This window comes from Bombus vosnesenskii, unplaced genomic scaffold, assembly GCF_011952255.1.
Source record: "Bombus vosnesenskii isolate JDL3184/JDL3185 unplaced genomic scaffold, Bvos_JDL3184-5_v1.1 scf7180000013352, whole genome shotgun sequence".
NCBI lineage: Eukaryota > Metazoa > Arthropoda > Insecta > Hymenoptera > Apidae > Bombus > Bombus vosnesenskii.
In genome coordinates, this window is record NW_022882988.1 from 3,377,042 (window position 1) to 3,399,750 (window position 22,709).

Here is a 22,709-nt window from a genome sequence, read left to right on the forward strand (position 1 = left end):
GGGCGATGGTGCCGTCCGGAAATAAATTCTATAACGTTACGGTCGCTCCGTAAGAAGCAGCAAAAGGACCGCGCGGTTCTCGATGATAAGTAGCTTCTCTTCATCCGACTGATACCTCAACAGGTTAGCTCTCTTTTATTCTATTTCGTAAACAACTCGAGAGCTACCGTGGTTACTTTTTCCTCTTTCCGCTTTCTGTTTTTTCTACCCTTTGCTTTCCTCCCTTTCTCGTTTCCTTCTCTGTCGGAGGAAGTTAAGGCTTCTCGACGAGCGCCGATTCTATTTTCAACAGATCTGTAAACTACCCCCAGCGTGCCTCCCTCGCAACGTAACGGTTCGTTGCGCCGCGACTTTGTTAAATCGATGATCCTCGTTTCTCCTACCATGGACGACTACCTACGGTATCTCGAGGTCGCGAGCGCTTCACGAATAAATTCGCATCGACTACGGGGAAAGGGGAATAAGAGGGAAGTCTGGTCTTCGTTGTCATCGTTCCCGTCGCGTCGTCGTTGTCGACGTCGTCGTCGTCGACTAATTCTCATCGATGTGGATAATTGAACATCACGTCGCAGTAAACACGGTAGCGCGGATAACGACAGACCGAGTTACCATCCCTGCCAAGACGACGGATAGATCTTGAAAACATCGCACACAGTTGAAACGCTTGGTGTACCTATCTGTGAATATCGGCCGAAGAGAAATAACGAGCAACTCGTTCTGTTCACCGTGAACGAGACGTTGCTATTAATTAGTATTAACTTCCGTTAATTAGTAAGCCGGTTCGTGGAGCCGCTTCGAACCCGGTGCGATGCAGTTCTTCGTAGTTTCTTTGATCTTTTAACAAGCCTCGGTAATTGTGTTGGCAATGTCTGTCGGGACGATGAACGCGTATTGTGACGACGATAAAAGAGAAACCGGTCGAAGCTGGCAGCCTGAGTCGATCGACGTGCCTATGATTCACAACGATCGTGATTCGCGCACCATGGTTTCGTCGTTGCTGGGCTGCCAAAGTTATTGGATCGTGTCGAACCCCCGGGTGAATCGTGAAAATACGCGCCACGTACCGTGTTAAGCGTAACGCGTAACGGTGGCAGGTCAACCTCGCAAATCGTATATCCCGTCAAAACAACGAATCGCTGGCCGCACTGTACCGGGGCTGGTGCCGGAGCTGCTGCCGGGGTTGACCTCCGACGTCGCTGTAAGCGTATTAACCGGGGCGTCGATTGGCCGTGCAAAGCGGAATAATTAATAGCGTTTAAAACGAAATGTCAAAGGGGATGGATGCAGGTTGGTCCATTCAACCAATCGCCCTCCCCCTTCTATCCCACGCGAACGTTGATCCGATTTTCGACTAAAATTTTCAAACTTGTCGCTGAACGATTCGACGCTCGATTACGGTGATCCGATGCCGATCTCCAACCATTCGACACAAAATATACCCTCTTTCCCCTGTGAATTTGAGAAACGCGCACGGGATTTGAGAATCCCTTGCATCGGGACTCGTAGTTCGTTCGTTCGTTGGGAAAACTGGAAGGTTTAACCATCGTTGGAGCGGAAAATAGGCGATGGTTTTAATGTGTGCCGAAATTCGGTAACGGAAAAACGCATCGGATCGGTCGGTCGGTATGTGGTCGTTAGAACGACAGTCGATGGATCCTATAAAAAAAAAAGAAAATAGAGATCGGCAATTGGTCCATATCATACCTTGATGGATAGAGAGAGAGAGAGAGAGACCAGGGAACAGAATCGATGAAATATCATTCATTCGCTGGAAGCTTCTCCATAACTTTCGCAGTCACCGGCAAAGAAACGCTCATTGCGGACGAATTCTCTCGTGTTTTAGTAGTTGCTTCGATGGCGCTTCCTTCCATTAACGTGGCCTATATTGTCCTCGCTTTATTAAAAGCATCGTCGCGTCTTCTCATTGCACGCAACGCTTCTTAACGCGAACTTCCACTTGATAAACTTTTTGATCGACTATTTAAACAGATAACCACGACGGGGGCTACCTCTGTCTGCCTCACAAATCGCAGTTTAACAACGTAGCTACGCGGACCGGTCTCCAAATTTTTCGTCCCACCAAAAATCTTTCGCGATACTTGATACAAGGCAGGTGGAATATACAGAAAAGGAAATAAGCCGGTGCAATCCGATTTATTCCGTTTTCACATAACAAAGATCGTTCCATTCTTCTAATCCTATGGAACGTTTACTCGACGACGCTCTCGCGAACGTAGCGAATCGAGAAAATTCCGTTGCATTCCTCCACTCCAACTTGAGCACACAGTCTTGTACACGTTCCACAAAATTTATGATTATTTGCCCCTATTTTTCTAGACATTCTCGCAATAATTCTCCCCGCCCCTCTCTCTCTCTCTCCTTCTCTCTATTTTCTGTTACTCCATTTACCCGGTATAGGAGACGCCTCGAAGGAAGACATCGAGTCACTCTATATTGCGGTTATATCGACAATGTAAACGCATCGTTGGTCGTCGTAATAACGCCACGATACCGCGAGGAGGAGACAAGAACAACGGGGACAAAGCGTGGATCGAGGTGCAACTCGACGCCCTCGCAGATTCGTCTTTTTTTTCTTGTTCCTTCACCCCTTGCAGCCAGCCCGTTCGGTCGCCTTTAAAGGTGGCATCCTTGCGCATCTTATTTCCCATTCCATCCTCCGGCTGCTTGAATACCGTATCAAAGGATATTTAAAGCGGTCTTCGGTTTGAAAGAAAGTTTCCTTCGAGGTCGTGGAACAAAAGAAGCCAGGCGAGAGCAACGCGCGCGATCCTCTTGACAATATTTAATGGCCGTCGTCGTGGTTCGATTCAGCACGCGACGCCTCTCGTCGAATTTCTCTGCCCTTGAACCGACCGTTCGCGCCCTGTAACCCGAGGAAATCGGCCTCGCGATCCTACAATTTGAATATAGATCCCGCGGCAAGTTTATTGCAATCCATCGAACCGTACAGGAGAAAATCGGTCCTTTTTCATCGATCGGTGCACGCTCGATGTATTATATGCCCGAGGAATCTCTTCCACAAGCCTTTGACGCATGGAACGCCTTCGAAATTCATGACCCGAGGGTGGTCGACGTAACGCGAACTCGGCCCAAAGTGTACACTATACAATGTACATTGCACACCCATATGGGCGTATATGTATTGATATATCGGTGGTAATCAGGGCGCAGAATCGTCGTTGCCGTATATCGCCAATGACCGAATAAACGGGCCTCTTCAATAATACATAAGACGAGATTCCTAGCTAGATCAAAGGCTCGTTTCCTCGATCGGTGATCAATTAAGCGACTGAAAATGCATATGGAAATGCCAGTAAGCCACTCCATTCAACCGCGTTCCGGTACATCGGATTCGATGCCTCGCGGTAGGCATGCGGTCTATCTTGCCTGGTTCTGTCTTTTCTACTTAGCACCGGTTAATCCTACCATTAGCAACGTTCCGATGCTTGTAATATAATAATAGCGGTGTACTAAACATTGTTGTATATTATAGTACCAGTTTCTCAAATAATTAGAATGGTAAATAATTTACATCAGGAGGCACCTGAAATGTAATGGAAAATAATACATCGATACTCTCTGGATATTACGTAAATTGCTGCAACGAGATCCGGTGTCTTGTCCATTCCATGTCCGGTAATTTGATCGTGTCTCTTTCGATATGTAGTTGCAGTTAAATGCGAAACATCGTATCAGGAATTCAATCGTCTCGCGACGTGAAACATCGTATCAAGAATTCAATCGTCTCGCGACTTATTATTGTTTCGTATATAAAAGCTTCGTCGTTGAAGCGCTCGCTGCAACTCGTTTACAGAGAACGATTCTCGTTAATAGATAAATCAGATGCGAGGGCAAACTGATCAAAGGAAAATGACCGCGCGACCCGGAAGCAATTAAGCTCTCGAAGGTAGACGATGAAATACCAAACAGGACATTCGATTTGCCGGTATGCTCGCGCACGGTGTACTGGAATTCGCCTCGTTGTGCCTAAGCACGTTAGGCGTTTTCTCGCAGCGCGGTGCGACGTTCCAGAACGATCGCGTGCCACTTAGCCCTCGTACCTTTTTCACGATCACGTTTGTATCGACCTCTACAAAGCTGTCTACCGCGCATTAAACAGCTCCGATCTCTGATAATTTCGACGAAACGTTTGACAGAGATCAAAGGATGCCTTCCCGGAATCGATACTTCGTCGAAGTTTCCAAAATGGGGAAGGAAATTGCAGGCAGGTATTAATATGGCGATTCTTCTTGGCAAACGCCGCGAGCAAAGCTCAACCATGATATTATCTATCGTCTTTTGTGTACACGTCAGATTCCAAAGAACCCTGTAATCGGATCTTTACTTTCCGTCGTTACAATTACAAAATGCGTGCTGCTTTTGCCCACTAATATACATACGTATATATTATACATAATGTATAACGAGCCATCCTTCGAATAGAGTCACGCAAGTACTATCAGATATCGTTAGTCGTAAAATCTGCAGCCGTTAGTTTGCCAACGCGTTGAAAAATTATCGTACAAGATATAGGGTATAGCGAGCTGGTATCGGGTTGTTAGCTTCTCGAAATCCTTTCTCGGTTATACACGCTCGTGCCGGAATCGATGTTCACGTCGAGAGGAACATCGCACAGCTGCTGTAGCTTGAAAGCAGAATCCACTCGAAATCGGCCAACTTTTCCTTTGGAACGATATTAAGTTCCGAGGACAGCCGAGGATATTAAATATGACATTTATTGGCGAACGTGCGCTCGGAATCGATAACTGTTGCAGGTCACCGTCGACCTCGGCAAGGACGCGGAATTTCAGTGTTCCGTCACTGGCCAACCAATCCCGGTGATCTTCTGGACCAAGGACGGACTTCCCGTGGGAGAAAGCGCCTCTGGTAGAAGCAAGATCACGGGGAAAGATGGCTCGACGTTGCGCGTCTCTTCTGTGGTGAGGGACGACAAAGGAATGTATCAATGCTTCGCGAAGAACGACTACGAGATGGTACAGGCGACCGCGGAGCTTCGACTAGGGGGTGAGTGGCTTTAATCTTTAAACTCTCATTCGCCCCCGTTTTATGAACAGTGCGTGGATAAGACGGGGGAAATGGACGAGACCGGAGGCCGTTAACGCCGTGGCCCTGGCACGCGAAATTACCTTTTCGAAAGTTAAAAATTTAAGGCCAATGAAAATATATCTGGCGTTAGACCCCATAGCTGGCGTTACCAAAGTAACCCCTCACTGCCCTCCCCGCCGCGAGTAATTCGTACAACACGAAGACGTACTTAAAGGCGCTGCGCAAAGAGTCAAGACGGATTAGTATACCTAAGCGCTCGTAACCTGCCTCCCTGGCGAGTTCCACGAGCTCCGTGGAAGTTTTATAAAAGTCTCGTTTGAAAATAATAAGGCTAAATTAAAGCTATTACCCGTTAACCAAGCACGGGCTTGGTCTCCATTGCAAAACTTTCGCACGACTACTTCGTCGACCTTTTTTTTTTGATAGCTTTTCATCGACCATTCGCGAAATTAAGTCCGTTAAACGAGGTACAAAAAAAAGGAAGGAGAGGTACGTATTACGATGACGCTTTGTCCGGTCGGATGGGTTGAATATTTTTAATTAACGGGCACGTTCGCCTTCTGATACGCACCCGTGCCTCTCGGTCGACCCTTAGAGCGAGAGACGACGAGGAAGGAGGCCCTTCATTCGACTTAGATCCATCGACCAATCGATATCGAACCAAGTATAAAATTCTGCGAACCTTTAGTTTGGAATTTCATCTGGAATTTATATCCAGTCTGGCAACACGATTCCACGCTTCGTCGCATCCGGCTGCTCACCCCTTCCAACTTATTTGCTGCGAACGGTACTCTGTCTTTCTCTTACCTTCACCCTTATCTGTGTCCCCAGGAAATCCCTCGTTCAACCGAATTCTTTCATTATTCCGTCGGTTTCTATCCCGATCTCGTCGCGTCTCCGCGGTCTAAACCCATTCTCGCGAACTGAGCGAGCCAAGTTCGAGAAGGGCGACGCGACAAAAAGCTCGGTCTGGCTAGGTAGATGGGAAATAAGACTGCGCGAGTCGTGCAGGAACGAGAAGGAGTATGAGGCACGGCGGACGAAAGGAAAGGGTGAAGGAAGGGCGAAGAAAACGGCGAAAAGAAAGGAGAAAAAGCAGCAGAGAAGCGTCGAAAGGAAGAGAGAAAAAAATGCTTAACGAGGGCGATGCATAATGGAGAAAGGAGAAATCCACTGGTTGGCGTGCCGTGAAATAAATACATACCATTTGTCTTAGTCACGAGGGTGGGAAGCCGGGCGAGGCCGCCGCCAGCTCGTCGAGTGAAAGAAACGCATCGCCAGCGAACGGAGGGATGAGAACGTTGCTTAAAAGTGTTGGTATCCGCTCGAAATTCCCGCGCAAAAACGAACGCCGCAGTGACCAGGACGGATGGCCGCTTCGTCGGCCAAATATTCCCCGACTGACGTCTTTAAAACTGGCGTCGTCGACGAAAAGGTCTTACTCCATGTGACATAATCCATTACCTTAAACGACGACGCTGTCAGTCGACCGTCTTAAGTGCACGTACATACCTACCGCTATTTTCGTCTTAGTGTCACGTACACGAGACTGAAGCATCAGCCGACATTTCTCACTGGCTGCTGGATGTTTCGAGTACCGATGTCTTCGTTTACCATCTTCCATCTACGAACCTCTTGTTTTACCAACTACTTCGAGACGTGAGAACAAGTACTCGAAAGCGCGTTAACGTTTCTGGAGAACGGATCAAATAGTAGGAAAAAATCATAAGAGCGCGACGTGTAATATTGACTCTTAATTGGAGGAAATTCTGGTTCCAGCGAAATTGTGCATCGAGAAAAATGTATTAACACGAGTGTTGAGATGATTCGATGTGTAAACAGAGAAAACTCGTGGATAAGTTGTAAGGCAGAAAAAATATAATTAAATAGAAGTGTAATTATAAGTAAGAATACAATTTGAGCTGGTCCAGATCCGCACGCTAGCTGTGTTACCCAATATAACTGAAAACCCCGAAGCCAACGTCGCCTGTCTACTGTTTATGGTCTGTCCTCGTCGTAGTCTTTTGTCTACACGCTGTCGATGGCTTCGGTGCTAGAGAAAACTAAAAAGACCAGATGTAGAGTTTTCTTAGAAGTGGTGACCACTTCAACAGCGAGAAACGTACTTTTAATAACATCGAATTCGTAACTGGCGGATATCGACTATCGCCGCGCGAGAGCAAAGTATCAGAAACGTTCAAGCTCAAATTTTCCTCTAAAACCACTACTTGTGACTAATTTAACGAAGACGAAGAGTCCATTTTATTCGACTAACGTTTGTGCTTCTAGCTCGTATTGAACGATGTCCTCGTCGAACGGAAAGAGCGGAGAAAAGACAGGCGTTCGTTTATTTCCCAGCTCGACTCTATTTCTCAGTCAAGGCATCGCACGGTGGAAATTTTTAAACGTCGAAAAAAGTTGGAATTCCGCCGATCGTTCGGTCTGCCGGCTAGAGAACACGTTCAGCTCTCCGCAGTTAATAACTTTCCCTTTCCGTCCGCCGATAAGTCACGACGTTCCCCGTTTGTACGTTCCTTTTGTTCACGCGGACGCACGGTCTCCTTTTCATCGACCAGCACTACTGTCCTTTTAAATAATTTATGCATTTAACCGGACGGCAGTCGGGAAAAAAGACCGAGAATCGAAATCGTTCTTTCTCCTCTTCTCGGTCTCTCTCCGCCTCGATGCGTTGTATCGCTTTGTGCAATTCGAAATAATTGGAATCGGACTAATCCTATCGCGTAACAAAGGGAAAGAATCAAAGCGGCCAACTTTTGTAACGATATCGAACCGACTTTGAAAAGGAGGAAACAGATGTACGTCCGCGTAACGTAGAATTCTTCTATTCACCGCGTGCGTGCTGTTTTCTCTCTATCTCCCATTCTTTCTCTTTCCTTCTGCCAATTTATTTTACCGGAGATAGCAGAACGGTTTATGGAACGTACATATGGTCAGGGAAAAGAATTAGAGAGAAGGGGAATTTTGGCAGCAAGCCAAATAATTCCGCGAGAAAATTCTGTCGGTCGTGAAATTGCGAAATATTTTGTAAAATACCGGTATTAAATTTTTCACCTGACCATAGCATAAGTCAATATTCCGTCCGATTCGGGTCAAGCGCGTGTAGCGTTTTATTTTTAAATGAACGTAACAATAAAGGGGTGTTTGGAACGAACCGAACGGTAATTTCGAGCGGTAATACCCCGTCATCATTTTCATAGAACGCCAGAAATCCCAACGCCATTCGTGATACTGGCAAACTTCCATTTTATTTATACCGTTTTAACGCGTTTACAGAACTGGCAATCACGCCACGGTAAATAATGTCTTCCTGTCGAATTACGTTGCGTCGCACCGCGTCGTCCGATACGCTCCGCTTCCTATCAACGTGATCCGTTGCGTTTCCACGCAATCCACATACCAGAAGATAAAATACGCTAAAACGTTACTACGAGTTTAAACAATTTTTTAAATTATCGTTATTCCTAATCAAATAATCGGTGGGCATAATGAAAATGTTACAGACAATCGTTTCAAAAAGTTGGTACTAAACTTCTATATCGTGGATTCATTGACGTAAAATTCGATAGGCGATCGAGTGAGTAATCGCAACGCGAAGCACATGTAATGCAAGAAAGAACAATTATTCCGACGTTTCCATAACAACCGCGTAATGACAACCGTATGGCCGACTCGTACTACTGCGAGTATCTGATCACCAGTACGAACCACTTGGAGCCTCATCAAAGCCGCACGTGCTAAACCCTGCCAGATTGGATTCAGAATTTCTCTGCATTCGAGAATAACTACAAATTGCTACCGAACGTCCAGTAATAATTCCAGAACCAACAACTTTCAGGCGTACGAAAATAAAAACACACGGGTAGTCTCTTAATCCGGAAAAAATATTTTTTTCTATACTGAATCGATATTTCGTCGTGTTTCTGTAATACCAGATATCAAATTCTATGATATCAAGAATGATATTAAAACAACATCGACGCTCGGCTCGTTACACGCGAGTCGAAGAGGAGAAGCATCGAACGACTGCAGCTTTTGCGCGATATCGTGGACGCTTCGTGGCCGATAGGCTGCGAAGTTTTCGATAATCGGTCTATGGGTTGAATAGCAACGAAAGCGGCAGATCCCCGTAGAATAATATGCGGTCCGCGAAACAGGGCGTGGCATTCGGCAATACGGCATCCTGATTTACACCGTGAGCAAACAGCCGCGCAACTCTGTGCAGCTCGGTTATTGTCGGCTCTATAATTTGGGGTTAATTCACTAGGCGGCACTCGAGTTCAGGCGTCAAACCGCAGATCGATAGTTCTGCCCGCGTACAGGTCTTGTCATGTAAATGTTGCGTGCATAATACCCCGCGTTGCGGCGAGCCAGGATCGTTTCCATGGAACGTACGCGCCGCCTCCTTGTGTGTGCGTGACCCCAGACACCCAGGGGCCACCTGAACCAGGTGCAACCGCCTCGATATTCACCCGGCAACTAGCTGCTCGATGTTTGACCCCGTACGAATTCTCCACCGCGTGGCCGAACTTTGAGATTTGAATGAATTCGAGCACGGGCTCGGTTAACATAATCGCGATGCGTTCTATGTAGAGTCGGCGTTCGTATAAACGGGCAGGAGGTGGAATATCGATGATAGAGAAACTGAGGTGCGACGGCATGTAGAATGGAGTTCGTCGAAGTTATCGGCCGAATCGACGACCATCTGTTTCGTATATTACGGTTATCGCGTAATAAGGAAAGGACCCGTATAATTGGAGGAAGCAACTCACCATTGGTCAAATCCCTTCGAATAATTTGCATGCATTTAGCTGCTTATAGCGTGTACCCACGCACTGTTAAATTATTTCGAAATCTGGATGTGTTCTGGCTGAATTCAGTACGATCGATTCACCTGGTGAAATTGAAACACGCTGGCCCGGCGTAATGTTGCTGGATGCGTTATTTAGTTTTCGGTTGCACCGCGAGCGCTTCGCTGGAGGGAGAACATCGCCTAACCCCCGTCGAATTACAATTCCTCTCTCCGCGAAAGAGAGAGAGAGAGAGTGGCAAAAAAATGCGATTTTTCATCGAAACGGTAAAATGAAAACGTGGAACAAAATAACCAACTGAATTACCTACAACATTTTTTCTGTCTCCTCTTTCCTTCTTTTTTTTTAACTTTTTTTTTTATTAATGCAAACTCTATGAGTTTTGCACGGAACGCGTACGGTATCTCTAAAATCGTTGGAACCACGTGCAAGAAAATTTTATTCCACGCTTTCGTTCACCTTCGGTCGCTTTAACGCCCATTAACGCGGCGTCCTTCGCGTAATTATAAAAACTGCTCTTCGACGTTCCGCCACGGCGATCGGGAAGCGTTTAAAACTTTAATGGTGCGCTCTTCAGACGCGGCGCCGCAACTTCTGTACAAATTCATCGAACAGACCATCCAGCCTGGCCCTTCGGTGTCGCTCAAGTGCATCGCCACCGGAAACCCGACGCCGCACTTCTCTTGGACTTTGGACGGGTTTCCTCTTCCACAAAACGACAGGTAACAACATCATTTTTCACTCTTACGCCTCGGCCAGGAGATTAAGAGCCGACGGAGCCACGAACGGGAAGTAAGAAAGAGAAAAAGATCAGAAATCGATGGATAGTGTGTACACAATTATTTTCGGTTATTAAACCGCAGGCCGATGGAAAATCAGACCGCTTACGAACGTTATAACGCCAGGTCCCGTGGGAACGGATACCTGCCTGCGGGCTTCGATTCTCCGAACCAATTGAGGGGAAAATTACCAATCAACCGGGCTCAGTCTAAACTTTTTAGAGTCGCTCGATTTAGAATGATAGATTTGACGGGATCGCATACAGGCTATTAATAATGTATCCACCTGTTTTCCTTTCTTTTATATCGAGTCGCTTCGGTTGATTTACGGTGTTAAGCGACTCGTGATCGAGTCGATAATGATTTCGTTATAGAGAACAAACGCGTGGCAAACGCGTATCCGCTTTTTGATTTTCCACCATATGATCCAATAAACCAGGAAAATATTAGATGACGCGAGATTTACAAAAGCCGATTCGATTCCTATTATTAGGTTCGCGTGACGCTAGGATACGGAGAGAATTTCAGAGTTTCGATAATCTCGTTGGTTAAACTTTGTTTGGTTGATCTTGTGAATTTATATGGAGTTAGAATTATTTAAATATCCCTGCTAGCTTCGTAAAAAAGAGTTACCTTCCTCTATTTGCAAATACAATTTGTAGGTGCTGCGATGAAGATTAGATCGAACCACGTTGTCCAGACAGCCCGAAAATTGAACGGTTCGCATGCGAAATTTTTTTTCCTTGACTCGCTAAATGAGAAATTGGCTTTGCGAGCGTAACGTAACGCTACAATCGGTGCGGAATCTCTGCTGCTTGCCCACAGGTTTATGATAGGCCAGTATGTGACGGTGCATGGTGACGTAATATCGCATGTGAACATCAGCGTGGTTCACGTGGAGGACGGCGGGGAATATCGTTGCACAGCAGCGAACCGGATGGCGAAGGTTCACCATTCGGCCCGTCTCAACATTTACGGCCTGCCCCATGTACGACCGATGGGGAACTACGGCGCGGTGGCTGGCGAAACCACCGTTATCAAATGTCCGGTCGCTGGTTTCCCAATCGCGAGCATCACTTGGGAGAAAGGTCAGTGTTCGCTAGTTATTTCAGTGGCGTAGCCCATGAGAATCTTTGTACCGATCACTCTGATCGCTGAATAATCGAAATTTTTATTGATTCTTGCTTTATAATATATAGCTAACCAATGCATCTCGATGAAAAAAAATCCAACCAAAAAAAAAAAGTTCTCTTCTAAATCTAATTTCTTTTTTTTGGGGAACATTTAATTATACAGATTGGAACGGTGGTCGTAATGCGACCGGGCACGGGCTGATTCAACGTGAAAGAAATACAAAAAGAAAAAAATTTGGTATAACATTTTCTCATTTGAGATTTCGTTTCCGACAAAAAAGACTTTGAAGATTTAACAAATATATTGAAAATTTGAAACTAAGCAGAAAACGTAGACTATATTTTTTTCGTAAGATGCTTCAATTTCGTGAAGGATAAAATTTGAAAATATATATCGTGCGCGTATACAAAACCAGTTCATATTTGAATATGTTTAAATTTTATTTTCGTGGAAACCAGGCCTTAAACGGAAAGTCATATTCTGGACTTTTACTTACTTTCACGTGTAAAATAACCTTCTATGAATTGTTTCATCGTACTTAATCGGTATTTAACCGTAAATTAACGTATAGCTGACAATTTTTCAAGCTCCATTTCCTCAGTCGAATTTTCGATTTATTTTCTCAAACAGAATCACTCCCTGCCCGATTGTACAATCGCTTAATTCAATCTTTAACTACTTTTCTGTACGTTAAATCCAATTGCACAATTATTTTCAACAGAGATTATATTATATCTTATTTGATAAATCGAAAAGAGGAGAATGAATACAATAGTTAAATATACATTAAGAATGATATCAGTTCGAAACATACATTTATACAAAATACAGTAACTCGGACCGTAAGCCATCCATTTATTCATGAAAATGTCATCGCGCTATTAAGTTACCGATGAGAACAGTTCGGAAATACGCGAGACTTCTTTATCGCGAAGGACGCGGGACGCGTGTTACCGACTCGAACCTTGTATTTTCGGCCTTTGTATTTTCAAAATCTCGAAGGTGTTTACTCTGATCTTTCGAACGTCCGTTACCTTACGAGATTATCCTTTTCGACTTCTCGTGTCTCCGTGGCGTGGAAAATAAAGATTAAAGCGAGAATTGAAACGTTCGCGGCGCATAAAGAGCCCGTAAATAAGTTGCCTTGCGCGCGTCCTCGTAAATCTGCCCGGCAAGGAGACGAATTTCAGAGCAACTGAAAGTACCGTCGGTTTTTCTAGCGGTTTAAATGAACTTTTTGCCAAGCGCAAGCTATGACGGCAGAAAGAGGCGCGATAGAAAGGGAGAGGGTTGAGAACGAAAGAGAGCTCGCGAGCTTTTATTTCGTCGGCCGAAGAAACTCTAGGCTGCCGTCGCCATCCGAACGGGAAAGAGCAAGTTCGAGCGTTTCTTTTCCGGTAATGATGAACCGAACTTTTGGAAAAGTTTCAAACGTTGCCCCCGTAACTTTCTCCCTTTTACGAGCGATCTAGCGTGACGTCGAGCGCGCAATACCCCCGTAACACTTTCAAAGTCGTCCTTCGCCGCTACGAAAGCGTATTGAAGGCTCAACTACACTCGACATCGACGATTTTACGCCGAGAAGCCAGGAAGTTTGTGTGTGGACGAAGTTGGTCGCTTAGGCGCGCATCACGAAACTATCGTGGGTGGTGGTTTCATCCAACGATAATGAAAAAGCTCTCGCGAGTGCTCTCGTTTCGAATTCGATAAGTATGTCAACGCGTGATACTCGACTCTTCCAGATCGATTGACTGATCGAAACTTCTTGTTCTATTTATCGTCTAACAAAATCGCAGCGACATTTCTCTCGATGTTGTGAACGTATTAAATTACAGACAGATTTTTGCTCAAGAATATAAAATTACTTGATAGATACCGGGTTATATTCAATGGTAGAAACAACACGGTAGTTTAATTATACGACGAATGGTAAAAGAGTATGATCGATTATCACTCGATACGACTCGATTCTCTCGAACTCTGAATTCTGAATCTTATTTTCAACTCCTCCACGGCTCACGCAAACTCTCGCTTCTGAATCGTATTCGCGAAAATCTCACACGCGTTGCGCTCTTCCACCAAATCTGTACATCTGTGACATCGTGCATGCCAAATTTTAACGTGCATTCTCCGAATCCTCGCTCAACGTCGATATTCTAGCACGAACACTCGCTTTCTTCTCTACCTCTCATCCTCGTTTAAAATCAAGAAAGTGACCTTAAACGACCAATTGCACCTGGACAAAGAATCACAATGTCAACAAAGTATCTTTCTCTCAACTTTCTCGAACTATTTCCATTAATTTCCGGATAAGACAAAGAATTGTCTTGAATTTGCTTAAAAATTGGACCGTCGAACTGAGATAACGTTTCCTTGCTACCCACAGACGGGAAAGTGCTACCGACGAGTCGACGTCAGGAAGTGTTCCCAAATGGAACTCTGGTACTGCATCACGTCGACAGAAGCACCGATCACGGCGCATACACGTGCACGGCGAAGAACAAACAAGGCCGCTCCGATTCCCAGACGGTTCACATCGAAGTGAAAGGTAAAATTTCTTCTCTGTCTGCTTTTTAATCGTCTTTGTCGTTTCTGTCGTAATTCTATGAATTTGCTCGAATTGAAATAACAGCGTTACGTTTGTCAACGATATATCTTTCGTCACCAGAGTTGATGCACGCTCTGTCAGAATTTTAGCACGGAGAAACTTGATTCCAGACGACCGTTCTTGTAATCGCGAGACAACCTCCGTGGAACGCAACGACGCGACGTCGAGTCTTTACGGGGAAAAGTCACTCGTCGAGGCGTGCATTGCTCGCTACTTGTGATTCAAACTTTGAGAAACTTGAGACGTTTCGTTTCGTTTCTCGAAACGAGGTTCGAACGTTATAATAATTCTTCTTTTCTTCTTCTTTTCTTCCTTTCTTCATTTTTCCTTTGAGATTCGTTGTTGATAGATAAAATTGAAGGATTCCGTCGATATTCCTAAATTGAAATCATATACTCGGGGGAAATTCTATCCGACTCGATTTTCTTCCATCGCGGATGATAATGTACTCGTGTTTCCTAATTGGAATATAATTTTTTCGTTCGGGATCAAAATACACCGTGTATTATAACGTAACCATATAGAATTCGATATCTGATCAACTCTCGACCCATTACCTGTCAATGACGTCCGCTGTTGTTCCAATTGAAGCAAAAGGTAAACAAAGTATCGATGCGAATTATATAATTGTTTAATCGATTTGCTGATATCCAGTTGTAGCGCCGAATCGATAAAACTGTGAAACTCTTTTTGGATTAATAACGGTTTCAGATCGACGATTTTTCCGCAGCGATCGCGCTGAGCCGTTTTCACAGGTAGGACAGAAGCAAAAAAACGTGTCGTGAATCTTTCTAGGAAAAAGAGAAAAATCGAATATCCAGAGATTATGAAACTGCCAGTAGATACGTACATGTATAATCAGCCTTATGTTACAACTATGTCGTTCGACTCGAGCGTCGAGAGGATAACGTTGACGCGACAAAAGGTACGATCGTTTCATAAGAGAGGCAGGAATGCATTGAAAACGTTGCACGGGTCGAATCGAATTGGTCGGTGCTTCGGGAATACCAAAAAAGAAAGAGACTATAGAGCGATTGAAACTACGCGTCGATGAGGCGTCGAACGATAACGACCGATGCGTACGCCTTTTGTCTTCTTTCAATCGCGTCTTCCGCGTTTACGATCTCTCGATCATTTTACGAAAAAGAACAAAAAGAAGGATAGAGGGAAAAATTATTTTCTTCCGGTCCCTCGAACCGATAGAGACTATGTTCGCGACGAAACTCGACGGACATAGGAGCGCAGATTGTTCGTTGCGGGCCGTGATGAAGTAAAAATGTGTCGTGATCTCCTGTAATTTTCAGTACCGCCTAAAATCGATCCGTTTAGCTTTCCTGCCAATATACAAGAAGGCGCGCGGGTGCACGTGGTCTGCGTGGTCAGCGAGGGCGACTCACCGTTGAAGATCACCTGGCTGAAGGACGGCAGACCGTTGAATTCCACGGAGACGACTACCCATCATATCGGCGAATACGATCTTACGTTGATGATACAGAGCGCAACCACGGCGCATAATGGCAACTATACGTGCGTTGCGAGCAACGATGCCGCCGAAACGTCTCGCACGGCATCGCTATTGGTCCATGGTACGCAGGAACGGGCACGGTTTTTCATCCCCCACTCGGAAATAAATTCTCTCGACCCGACGATTTTTCCTCATTTAGTAATCACGCGAAACCTGTAGGTATTTGAAGTACTTCCGAACGCCGTGTACGTCGATGCTGACGAGTGATCACGCGATTGGCATCTTTCTTTTTCTTACATGATTAATAAAAATCGATCGTTGGAGTAAATAACGTCACGATATTTATATTTAAGGAAATTTCGTCACCGTGATCATGAGAAAGGCATCGCAAACACGTATAATCATCGGCGATTGAAAAGTTCACGGGTGACGCGGCACGCGAAACGCGGCGAAGCGTTTTCCGCTCGTCAGCCGACAACTTTTCAGCAGCCGCGCGAACCCATTCACTCCACCAACTCCCCTCTCACTCACTCTGCGAATCTGTCCCTTTTTTTCTCTCTACGGTCACCAATTTCAGCCACGATCGTCTTTTATTTCCAACCCCCCAATTCCGACAACTCGGTTAGGAAATTTTCGTTCGGTTCACAGCCTGTCTCCCATTTAAAACAGCCAACGAACACGCCGACGTATGATTTCACGCTCTATTTTCCTTCGTTTCTGTTCTACCATCCGACTGCCGCGCCGTACGCGATCTTCTCTCTCCCTCTCTTTCTCTCTCTCTCCCTTCCTCTCGTTTCTCTTTTCACCCTTACCGGGATAAATTCCGCAATTGCCGTCGACGAGAGACGCGGAATGGCCGTGAAACGGCCAGGGAAAACGAAGGAAAAAGTGTACCCTCGCATCTCGTCGATATTAATCGTCACGCGGCACTCGACAGCGGAACCTCTCGACCAGTTGGAAACTCCCGATGTAAAGCAAGATCAATCGTTGCTACTCTTCATCCTCGGGCGAGGATTCTGTCTCTCTTTTTTTTTTTATCTCCTCCTCTCCCTTCGTTGCTCTTTCCATGCTCGTTTGCGTAACACACGCGAGCTAGCGAGTTTCCTCTCGCTCGCGGCCGCAGCCACAGCTTTTTCTCGTTTTCGTCGTCGACAGACGACGATGATGGTGGTGTTCGACAATAAAAAAAAAGGAACCCTCTACCGTCATCCTCATCCTTAGAATTCTCCCTAGACGAACAAATCAGTGCAAGCGGAACGAACGAAACTGTTGGCCGACGTTACGAAACGAACGGCCTAAGGGTGATTTTAACGCGCCGTGCCATCGCGACGAGCGTCGAGCCGAAACGGCATGCGTGGTTACGCGTGTCGCTTCGTATCTCTGTGCGCTGCACGCTCGTGCATGCGTGTACCGACTGTCACTCACGGTGAATGATCGCCCGATTTTCTTCTACTTTTACTTTCCCGGTGAGTGATGAGTTAAGAGTCTGGCTGTCTGGTTCCACGATCGTCGTATGATGGATCATATCGTTCCAACGTAGTCGATATTACGTTTAATTCGTATCTATTTAACATTACATACGGCTCCTTTAGTTTCTATGTATTCCTTCTTTACCAAGAAACGTTTTTGATATCGCGAGCTCTAATGGGACATTGGAAAAACGAAATGCAGTTTACATCCACGACGCCTGAACTGCTTTTCGAAAAAAGCAAAATCCAGTCGAATTATTTCACTTTTTTCGTTAAACTATTAGGGTGCGCAAGATCCGTCACGAAATCGTCGATCTTTTTCGCTCCGATGCAATCGTCGGCCGTGTTTATCGTCAAACATGTATAACTTCGTTTTGTTTGTTCGTTTATCGAACTGTCGCGTTGCATGTAACTCGGTTGATATTTATGTACGTATACCATATACAAAGAGACACACAGAGTCAGACATAGAGAACGTAGTTCAGTGTACATCTCGTACAACTGCGTAGCACAGGTCAGTGGCAACTCTTTGGGCATTACTCGTGTAACGTTGCGCTATCCGCCGCCAACCCCGGCTACGGTTTCTCAATTATTCTCAAACAACTACCACGTTCTGTTCTAATACCTCTAGGGCACTGAATATCCCGTGCTCCGCGGGTGTATCTCTCTCGCCGGGGCCAACGAGGCGAGTTATTATTGTCGTTTCGCGGCATTACGTTCCAGTTTCGCTGCCGCGACGAGAAGGCGGCTTCTCGTACCGTTGGTTGAAGAGTCATGTCCACAGTCGACTAAATATTCGGGAAACGACGACGATTTCGTTTTACAATGTTGCATCCCAATCCTCCACTGACTCTAGAACCAAAGTACAGAAAAACTTTTCCTAGAAAACGGATAGAGAATTGTGGTAATATCGTTGGATATTAACCGAGGTACAAATACCGACTATGTGTTTTAATACTATAAAGTAGCATGACAAGGTAATTCGATACAAGAACTTGGTTGGTTAACGTGGTAAAACGAGTGATTTACAGTTGGGTGTAAAAAGGATTCTGAGAGGTACGTATAAGCTACATGGAAATCAAAGTGATCAATTCAGCGACGTTGATTGTTTAATTTCCGATGGATTGATCTCTAATCTGATATTGTGCACAATTTAATTATACAGAAATTAAGAAATTTTGAAGATATAGGATTGATGAGTTGCTTTTGACAATGAATGACTTATATTTAAGCGTGACCTCCCGCGCAGAAGGTAAACTCGTTGTTGGTCTCTAGCGACTAATTCGAGGAAAATGCGAATTTCAACTTGGAAGACACAGCAAATGGAGTAATAAGCGAGACAAGTCGTTTTGAGCGACGTTATTAAACGAGAGTTATCGTTAAAATATCCGTAGAATTTAATCCTTTTATATGATTTATATTTAATAATACGATAAGAGAATTTCCAAAGCAAAAATTATTGGCCGTCATTTCGATTAGGAGATAGGATATCCGACGAAATCACAGGATGTGTCTCGATAATCCGAACCCTTTTAATAACCTCAACTAACATAAATAGGCGGTTGATTTCATTAACGAACCGCTATTGATTCGTGCTATAACCGCGTCGAAACGCCCCCTGTGACTTCGTCAATGTTAATACGATCCTATACGTATAATGGCGTACGCCGTAATGACGCGCAGCTGAGTTGATAAGCAGCGTTGATGTTATCGTATTACGTTGGACCGGCATCCATTACGGGTAGCGTAATGGGAACAGCAAGTCCTAACGATAGATTCGTTGGCTTCGGTAGACTAATGGACGTGAAAGAGACGCATAGATATACTATAATCCTTCAAAGGACATTAAATTGTACTGCTGGAGAGGCTGATGCGCAGAACGAAGCACGTGAAATCCTGTCCCTCTATCTATGAACATCTGATGTTTGCGCACCAACGTTCTGTACCAGATTACGAACGGACGAATTTCGATAGCGAGACAGGGATCTCATCAGCGTATTGTACTCTGATTTCACGTTATTAGGGATGAGATTTTGTTGGAACGTAAAGATGGATCTAGTTGCAGAACGTACGTAAGGATTATCCGAGCGTTGAGACGCGACTAACAGGGAACGGCTGACGTTCCCGAAACAGAAAGATCCGATCGAGCTTTCCAAACTTTCGACCATGATCGATTCCCGGAACAACTTTGATGATGCAAACGACTCGCGAAAAATCCATCGAAAAAACAATTCCAACTTGCCAAAGCGAGATCGCGACCCCTCCCTGTAGTTACGCCACGATCTCCATCATCAATCGTGATATATCTCGAGCGTTGAACAGTTCGAACCACGTATGCTAAACATTTTCGAAGCAACTACATGCGCATCGATCATTCAACGGAGGAGGCGTGTCAACGGAAAGCAAACATCCCTGGAACTCTGGACGCAAAACCGAGAGAAATGACCGATCGTATATAGGTTGGAAGCACGCGTATACTATCTCTACACATCATCGATATACCGTACCACTCTGTTACCATACTCTCACGTCACTTGAATCTCTTTTTTCTCTTTTTTCTTTGTGCAGTTCCACCTACGATAGCTCCCTTTAGCTTTAACAAGGACCTCTCGGAGGGCGTGCGTGCTCAGGTAACTTGCATGGTCGAGAAGGGCGATCCTCCGTTCACGATCGCCTGGTCCAAGGACGGCGAGCCGATCGCCGGGCCCAGTCCAGCTGGCTTCGGGAACACCGGGATAACCGGTCCCAGACACACGCAGACACCCGCTGGGCTACGCGTAACCAACATTGATGCCCATTCCAGTACCATAGTTATCGAGCGCGTGAACGCCGCGCACTCCGGCAACTATACTTGCCTGGCGCGCAATTCGGTGGCCGAGGTCCTCTGGACGGCCGAGTTGATCGTTCGTGGTAAAGTAGACCGAGAGATAGCCGAGCCAGCGGACGAACCAAAGCTCGTCCCTATATAGCACATTGTCTCTATTCTTCAATACCGTTCACTCACCTTTCTGTTCGTTTTTTCTTGCACCTGGCAGCGCACCACTTATTATTATTCTCTATATCTTGTCGATATCTTTACTGTGCACCGGCTGGTTTCTTCGATGATGGAACGTTCGATGGCCTTCTCCGAGATTCTGCGTTATGTGAAATGACAGAGTAAAAATTGTTCTTTTTCTCTTTTTATTTTTTTTCGTTTTTTTTTCTTTTGAGTGGTTTGAACTGTTGTTTGTTTCAGATCCGATCGTGAAATAATTGGACGAATAATTCATAAGTGATTATACGGGAAGAAACGTGTTGAATCAATGTATATGCAAGGTTCCAGATAGCACGCAACGTTTTTAATACGACAACGTTAAATTTTGAAGATTTTATGGCCTAACCTGGATATTGCTCTCCTCAGTAAGATAATTAACAAATTAACAAGAGAAAAAAGTTTCCTCTTTACGACAATTCGATAAATGTTCCATAGAGCAGCAAATCTAACTTCTGCGAGATGTTCTGCTATTCAAGATGTTTATAGAACTTTACGAGACACCGTTAAAACGTCACTAAAAGATATCACCGTGCTGTCTGGAATAGAGACACTTAAATGCTCAAGTATTTTACACTTATATTGAATATTCATGAAGATATATTATTAACACAGCATCGTCGGTGATACATGCGATGTAGTTAAATCGTTTAATACCGAACCGTCTGTATGTCATGAATTATCAAATTTTATCCATGTTACCTTCGAAGGTTATGTCTTTTACGTTACAGAAGTAGACGCAGTTACATTTTCATCTCTGTAAGATTATTCTCACGTCTCGTTCACTCTCGCGAAGAAATCGCGTGCCCGTTTGCCAAGCATTGTCCCGTATCTTTTACCAGACACAAAAGGCAATTAAACGTTCCCGAGAGCCAGCCTGTACATATATATGTTTTATATTATTACTGTTACCATTGGTATTGTGTAATCACGTGTAAATGCAGCCGCAGCAGCCGCCGCAGCCATCGCAACCGCGTGAATTCGAGGCAGTGTGGGAACGAATCAGCTAGGGTTGCGGATTACTTCGTTCGCTAGAATATTTAACTCTTGGTTATTTTTCTTTAACGCTGATAAATCCATCGTTAGCTTGAAAAGGAACCGATGTTTGGATGTACGTCGTTTAGAATGAAAAATACTGATATTTTTTCTATTAATACATGGTACATTGTCACTCCACTATTTCATAGGATGTGCAGATACGATAACGAACGAGGACGCACAGTTGCTGCATACTGGGTGGGGTGGGTGGTGGGTGGGAAAGATAGAGACGACACGCTTGTGATTGAACTTTTGTCTCGAAATGACACGTTTCGATAATAGTCACGTTGAGCGGGATCAAAAAAACTATAGATCGGATATCCGGGGACAATCGTAAAATGAAACGCAGCAGCAGCAGCAGCAGCCGCCGCAGCAGCAGCAATCGCCCAGCCAGCAACGCGATGCACCAACGCACTTGAGCACCGCACAATATGATAGCGTTATCACCTACGGTCACATCGTACTTTATCTAGTTGTCTATCTCACAGGCGCACCATCTCTGAAATCGCACCTCTCCCGATCTTCGAGCTCGACGAGATACCGCGATCCGGATATAATGTACGATCAATGGCAAAAATCTACGTATATTTCTTAAATTTCAAGTATTTCAACGAAGAAGAAGAAGAAGCGAAAAGATATAAAAGATCATGAAAGTCTACATACACTTGTTGTTGATATATGTATATCCGTAATTGGTGTTTGTGCAACTACGATTAAAGAACTGGAAGATGTACAGAGACTCTTCACTCTCCAAATATTATAACGAATGCATTATTTGAAATATTTTATATATTTCTAACATTTTCTCAAATTAAATTTTCCAGACGAATTCAGTTATTTTCTTGTTATGCAAACGGTTCAACGTGGTTCCTTTTGATAAATTGGATACGTAACATTCGATGGTTGTAGGTATGTAGACTTGCGTGATTTTTTGTTTAACAAAATATCGTGTCTCTTCGTAAAGTAAATTGTCAAGAACATCGAACAATGAACTGATAAGCAAAAAAAGGACAATTCGTGAGATGAATTCGAGTAGCAAAGAAATATGTAACGTAATGGACCGTAACGTGTATCGAAACTTGGAGTTCAACGATACGGAAATAGCGATCGCGGTATTCTCCGAAGGAAAGGGATTCTGCATGAAAGGGCACTAGCCACTTTTGCGAAACTCGGCTTCGGCGTAGCACCACTTCATCTTGAATTTGTACAAGTATCAGCAGCCGCCTCGAAATATAAGTTTAGAACGCCGTCTCTCGACTCGTTCACTT

The 22,709-nt window shown here is 44.8% G+C and overlaps 1 protein-coding gene across 7 annotated transcripts in view; it reads left to right on the forward strand.

Moving 5' to 3' along the window:
• LOC117236953 (Down syndrome cell adhesion molecule-like protein Dscam2) overlaps positions 1-22,709 on the forward strand; it is a 122,757-nt gene that overhangs the window by 84,667 nt on the left and 15,381 nt on the right. For 5 of the 7 annotated variants that reach the window (XM_033500417.1, XM_033500424.1, XM_033500419.1 and 2 more), the window contains 5 exons: positions 4,797-5,046; positions 10,495-10,639; positions 11,522-11,784; positions 14,217-14,378; positions 19,941-20,282. In XM_033500417.1, coding sequence (XP_033356308.1) covers positions 4,797-5,046; positions 10,495-10,639; positions 11,522-11,784; positions 14,217-14,378; positions 19,941-20,282 — 1,162 coding nt within the window. Of the gene's footprint in view, positions 1-4,796; positions 5,047-10,494; positions 10,640-11,521; positions 11,785-14,216; positions 14,379-15,742; positions 16,025-19,940; positions 20,283-22,709 lie in introns of all 7 variants that reach the window. The other 2 variants (XM_033500421.1, XM_033500422.1) reach the window with 1 other exon arrangement.